Source organism: Cnephaeus nilssonii (assembly GCF_951640355.1).
Source record: "Cnephaeus nilssonii genome assembly, chromosome: 17".
Classification (NCBI taxonomy): domain Eukaryota; kingdom Metazoa; phylum Chordata; class Mammalia; order Chiroptera; family Vespertilionidae; genus Cnephaeus; species Cnephaeus nilssonii.
This window is the reverse complement of record NC_137088.1, coordinates 13,593,147-13,599,476: the sequence shown is the minus strand read 5'-3', so window position 1 is coordinate 13,599,476 and position 6,330 is coordinate 13,593,147. Positions and strand designations below refer to the sequence as shown.

Below are 6,330 nucleotides of genomic sequence, written 5' to 3'. Positions count from 1 at the left end.
TTTAGAAGCTGCCTACCACACCCTCTCTCTGAGGTTTGCTTCCCACCTTAACTACCTGCTAGTTTATCCAGCAGAAATTTGATTGAAGCAGCATTCTGAGTAGTGGTTGATTTGAGGCAGGCACTTCCAAGTTTAAAGAAATAGAGAAGCATTCAATGTCCTCAGATCATGGAGGGTTGTCTTAAAATATCCAGGGAGGTAAGTCTCATAGCCCTTCTGTCATTGTTCTAGAGTTCTAGATATTGAAGTAGTCCCAGTAATATTGGCAAAAACCAACATGTATTACATGCTTCCTCTGTGCCAGGCACTGTTCTAAATTCTTTTCATGTACGATACATTTACTCCTTATTAAAACCCTAAGAAGGTGCAATCCTTACCCACACTTTAGAGGTGAGGATACCAAGGGGCAGAGAGGTGAAGGAATGTGCCAAAGCCATATGACTCAGAATTAGCCGAGTCAGGATTTGATCTCTGGTGGTCAGTCTCCAGAGTTTATGCTCTATACCACCACACCACACTGCTTCTAATCAGCATGCCTAGGATTTCCCAAGCTCATAACTCAGTTTCTCCCTCCCTGCTTGTACTCTGATGGATGCTTGTCAGAAGGGGATAAGGTAAGAGTTGAGAAGTTACTCAGTTACCTAATATTTATAAACTAGAGGCCCGGTGTATGAAATTCGTGCATGGGAGGGGGTGTCCCCTCAGCCCAGCCTGCACCCTCTCCCGTCCGGGACCCCTTGGGGGATGTCCAACTGCTGTTTTAGGCACAATCCTGGACCACTGGCTCCTAATCACTCACCTGCCTGCCTGCCCCTAACTGCCCACCCCCTCACCGGCCTGATTGCCCCTCACTGCCTCTGCATGCCGGCCTGATCGCCCCTAACTCCCCCCCGCCCCCTGCAGGCCTGGTTGCCCCTAACTGCCCCCGCTGCCAGCCAGGTTGCCCCCAACTGCTCCCTCCCTGCTGGCCTGGTCACTCCTAAATTTCCCCCCCTGCTGGCCTGGTCACCCCTCATGGTCCCCCACCCTCCTCTGCCAGCCTGGTCACCCCTCATGGTCCCCCCCGCCGGCCTGGTCGCCCCATGCAGCCTGCTTGTTCAGTTCTTTGGTCATCCCTCACTAACCTCCTTGCCAGCCTGGTCGTAGGCAGCCATCTTGTGAGGGTGAGAGGGTTAATTTGCATATTACCGCCTTATTATAAAGGATTATTATATAGGACTAGAGGCCTGATGCACAAAATTTGTGCAAGTGGCTTGGCTCTCGCAGCCCCTGCTGCCTTGGCCAGCCCTTGCCGCCCCGGCTTTGTCGGGAAGGTCCTCAGATTGGTAGTCCTGCTGTTCAGTCTAATTAGCATATTAGCTCTTTATGATATAGGAGGATGCCAATTATATGCCAGACTCTGGCAGCTCCCTATTGTGGTCAAGTTGTTATTTACCTAATAAATGGACAATTAACTGTTAATTTACATGAAAAGTTATTTACTGAGTGTTAATTATACTGAAAGCTCTGTGCCTCCCCTTAATGGAGGGGGCTTACATCAGAGCAATTCTAGAGTCCCTACAACTCCACTTTCGTTTAACACTTATTTTGAGTTTAGTCTTCTGGGCCGCGCTTTCTTTTTGGAAGGAGAGTATAAAAATGCAACCTAGACGTGCAAAAATTCCTGTAGAGGAATCTTAAGTCCGTTATTTACTAAAGAGAGACTTGGGTGAGAGCTGAAAAGTCCACATGTGGCAAGTTGAACAGTTTCACTCCTTTGATGTAATGTCCGCAGCCGTTAAAACACATTCCTGCATTTTCCCTTATTTCCAGTGAACAAACTTTATTTTTGCAATTAGAAAAATACAAGAAGTAAAAAAAAAAAAAAAAAAAACGAGACGAAAATCGCACTTCTCCAGCTCCCGGGGGTCTTTTCAGAGCTAGGAGCTGGCTGCGGGCTCCCAAGAGTTTTCCGCACCCGCAAACTTGTCTCCGATCACAAGCTGGTGGGCAGGACGCCGGGCACACCCCGCAGGGCGGACCGCGGCGTCATCACGGGTAGTTTACGCGTTGCTGCATCGGCTGCCGGGCGCCCCGGGCGGCCGAGCCCTGCCGGCCAAACACGCGCGGCCAGGACTAGTGTGGCGCGCCTGCGCGCTCAGTCACGTGGCGGGGGCTCCACGCTGAGCGGGTTAAAAGTCGCGTCCACGGCGGACCCGCGAGCTCCCGGCGGCCAGTCTGCGGGGCGCTCTTCCGTGTCCTTTAAGCCGATTTTGACGGAGGACACTCAGCTGCTGTTGACCATCTTCCCACCCCTCGGCTCGGCTCGGCTCCACACAGCGAGCGGAGCCGCCGAAGCACCCTTCCTCGCCGAGTACACGGGAGCGCGAAACCGCGTCTTTCAACTGACAATGAAACCTTAACCTCACAGCACAGCCGCTCCGGGCGAATGCGCGCGAGGCCGGGAGGGGGAGGGGGAGGGGGGAGTAAACGGTTGGGCTAAGCCCCGTCCCGGCCCGCGCCCCTATTGGCAGGCTCCACGGTTCTGGGCACGCCCCCTAACGGACCTGTCGCATTGTGACAGGTGGAAAAGCCAGTTCCTGTTGGGTAGGGGGCGGAGTCAGAGGCTGGCTGAGCTCCGCCCGGGCTCCAGGGCGCTCCTCCTCCTGCTCCTCACGGCGGGGCAGGCGGCGGGTGTAAGGAGGAATGTCATTGCTGTTACGACTCGAGGTGCTGCCTCCGTCCGCTCCTGCTCCTTCTCTGGCGCCCTCGTCCCGTCGGCTCTCGCCGCTGCCGCAGCTGCACGGGGGACACGTATGGCTAGTGGGGCGCTAGGGCCATCCGAGTTGAGAGAGCGGCGGTCGCGGCCGCAGCGGAGGCGTAGACTCTCCGCCGCCGCCTCCACCCCCCGTTTCCCGGCCTCGCGGCGCTGAGGGCGGGAGCGCGCGGGGCGCTTCCCTCCTCCTCCTCCTTTTTATTCTTCCTCCTCCTCCTCCTCCTCCTCCTCCTTCTCTGGGTCCCCGCCCAGCACCCCTCGCACCAGGCGGCGGCGGCGGCGGCGGCGGCGGCGGCGGCGAGGAGCGAACCCGCCGCCGGGGCACAACATGGCGGAGCCCTCGGCCCCGGAGAGCAAGCACAAGTCGTCCCTCAACTCGTCTCCGTGGAGCGGCCTCATGGCCCTGGGGAACAGCCGGCACGGCCACCACGGGCCCGGGGCCCAGTGCGCGCACAAGGCGGCGGGCGGCGTGGCGCCGCCGAAGCCGGCCCCCGCGGGGCTGTCCGGGGGGCTGTCGCAGCCGGCCGGCTGGCAGTCGCTGCTCTCCTTCACCATCCTGTTCCTGGCCTGGCTGGCCGGCTTCAGCTCGCGCCTCTTCGCCGTCATTCGCTTCGAAAGCATCATTCACGAGTTCGACCCGTGGTAAGTGCCCCGCTGCCCCTCCCCCGCCCGCGGCCGGCGGGGACCCCGCCGCCGGAACCCCGCTCACCGCCCCCCCACCCCCCCCTCACCCAGCGGAGGTGGGCGCGGGTCCCCGAGTTCCCGGGCGCGCCCCCTGCCCGTGGGCGAAGTTTCCCCCGAGCAGCTCCAGGCGAGGCGTCGGGGTCCCGGAGTGGGACCTTGACCCCCGGCGGGGCAAGGGGGACTACCCCGGGGAGGGTGAGCGAAGCCCCCCCCCTGGCAGCCGGCTCGGGTCCCAGAATCCGGACGGGCCACGGCGGGAGCCGGCCGACTTGGTGGCGGGCGGACTCCCCTGCCTCCCGGCCCGTGGCTATCGCGTTCTTTCATTTTTTTTTTTTTTGCTTTTGCGGTCGCGTGTTGGCTGCTTGGGATGGGATCGGCCCCGCGGGTTGCCCTGTTGCGGTTCGAGATGAGTCCAGATGTGCAGGATCCCTGCCTGCTCAGCCTCGCTGTCTTAACGCTCTTACCGTTTCTCTCTCTCTCTCTCTCTCTCTTTTTTTTTTTTTCTTGCTCTCATTATACAAGAAGGGGGAAAAGAGTGAGCGAGGTGTTGTAGGAAAAGAAATCATATCCCTGAAAGTGATCTGAAAGCCCGGGACTCTTATTTATTTAACGTTAGATATTTTTTTTCAAGAGTTGGTTTTTTCAAGGCCCTTAAGTGCATGCACTCAGCACCGCACTGTTCCACAATCATCTCGGGTTGCTTTTTAGAGCAAAATCGTTACTCTGTTGTAGCCAAACTGTCACCCTCAGTGTGTGGTGCCCACTATCCAAAAGCATGGCATTAGTTCCTTTATTGGTCTCTGCAGGAAGGTTGATAGGGAGCCCTAGATTCATACCGGAGTTGCACATGATATCGGGGCTGACCTGAATGTTTTAGAAAATTACCCCATTAAGAGCACTAGTTAATGTAGTCACTCTACTAGTCTGCGAGTTATCTAGAAGAAGATTGCTTTCATTTATTTTCTAACTTGCGAACCTGAGTTGTTGTTTTTTTAACCTGAGCCTAGCTTAATTCATTTCTTTGACCTATCAGCCTTGAGTTAATCTTACTTGCTAGACCGAACTAAAACTTTCGAACATTTATCATTTGAAATGCAGAGACAATCTTGAGAGTTACTAAAATACAAAGTTAATAAATGTTTTGTGGAGTAAGTTACCCATATATCAAAGTACTGAGATTGGAGTTGTGTTATGGATAGAAAAATTGATAGTACATCATGTATTGAACACCAGAGGGGCCCACTTATGGAGAAACTCAATTTAGGATAACAGTTAATTACTGACCATTCTTTGGTGAAACATTTTAATTCCATTTTAGAAGTTTTGTGTTTTGTTCCCTAACACCTTTTAGAAAATAACTTTTTTTGTTTGTTTTAAAGCCGTGGAGACCTTATTATATATTTATTACAGAATTAGAAAATAACTTATGTTACTTGGAACCACAGAAGGAAATAAATTATTGTAAAGCTTTGTGCTAGACACAGTATTCTTAGTCTTCCCTTTGAAACACCAAATTAGATAAAAATGAAATTGGAACCAGAAAATGAAAACTGCTAGTATTGTACTGAACAGTGTGAAAAGAGAAAGTTGTTTCTTCAGATTACAACAGAAGTTCATTGCTGACCAAACATTACTGGTAACAAAACTTGTATATTTTCAGAGTATCATTTTTACAAACTGGAAGGCCAAATACTGTTCAGTAGTAATAATGAGGCTAAAATAAAGGCTTGTAGAAAAATTCACAGCTGAATGATGAAATGATTTTGAAGATTAGAAATCTGCATTAAGTTATCCAAAGATTACTAATGAAATTGAGTATTGTAATCATGAAAAATCTTAATGGGTTGCTTCACAGATAATGTATATATATATTTTTAAGTATGGCAAAGAAAAGTTTTCTTTTTCTGGTTTCTAGAAAATACTTGAAGATCATAACCCTTTTTTATCCACAATAAAATTTGTTTAACTTATATTTTTCTTTGTATAAAACACATTTCAGAAACATTATTCTTTTTTTCAGAAACATTCTTTAGCTAAACATATAACATCTGAATTCTATGACACATACACGAATTTAAAGGTATACACACCTCTTCAGTCTTACAGATTTACTTAATTTTGGTGTTCTGTTTATTGATAGTTTCAGCATTTACGTTTCGTTATATTTATGATTAAATGCTTATAATGTTAGATAATTCTGATTAGTAGTTAACAGCCCTTTGTAATAAATTGTCCCATTTCCTAATTGGGGACAGATAAACCTAATTCAGGTGACTTTAATGAAAGCATTAGGTTTAAGACAAAAAGAAAACCTGTTTGCTCACTCTTCACATCTTTTAAAGATTTCCAGTAGTTAGGCTTCTCATTCTTATATTGTTTGAAAACTTTAAAGAGGCGGTTAGGTGTAGATTGCCTGTCATTCATTATAACTTTGGATTTTTAAAGCAGTTGTCCTTCAAAGCTACTAATAGTACCAATACTTTGACTGATCTACTATCTAACATCTTAGGGCTATATATTAGCTTGGGAGTCTCTCAGATTACCATTTAACATTTAGCAATGGACATGAACCTTTAATAATATTTAAATGTTTTTTCTCAGGTTCTGCATCTACAAACCAGTTTATTCTGGCCTTCCCTGATCCCTTTTTCCATGTCTCTGTTACTGGCTTCATTTCTGAAGTATTTTTAGTGAAAAGTTTACTTTCTCTGTTTGATTGTTTCTATAAATTTTACTGTTCTTAAATTGTGTAAGACTCTAGTTAGCTGTTGAAGGTTACTCATTGTCAAAGTTATACTTTTTTTTTTAATTGTCATGGTTTTGTTGTTTACAAATCTTACCGGTTATAAGGGGTGGTATATGATGTTGAATATTATCTATTTATTGAATTT

At 49.0% G+C, this 6,330-nt stretch overlaps 1 protein-coding gene across 1 annotated transcript in view; it reads left to right on the top strand.

The window, feature by feature from the left end:
- Positions 1-2,611: 2,611 nt before the first annotated feature.
- STT3B (STT3 oligosaccharyltransferase complex catalytic subunit B) overlaps positions 2,612-6,330 on the top strand; it is a 74,784-nt gene continuing 71,065 nt past the window's right edge. The window contains exon 1 of the mRNA XM_079794791.1: positions 2,612-3,397. Within this exon, the coding sequence (XP_079650917.1) occupies positions 3,084-3,397 (314 nt within the window). The 5' untranslated portion in view covers positions 2,612-3,083. The remainder of the gene's footprint in view (positions 3,398-6,330) is intronic.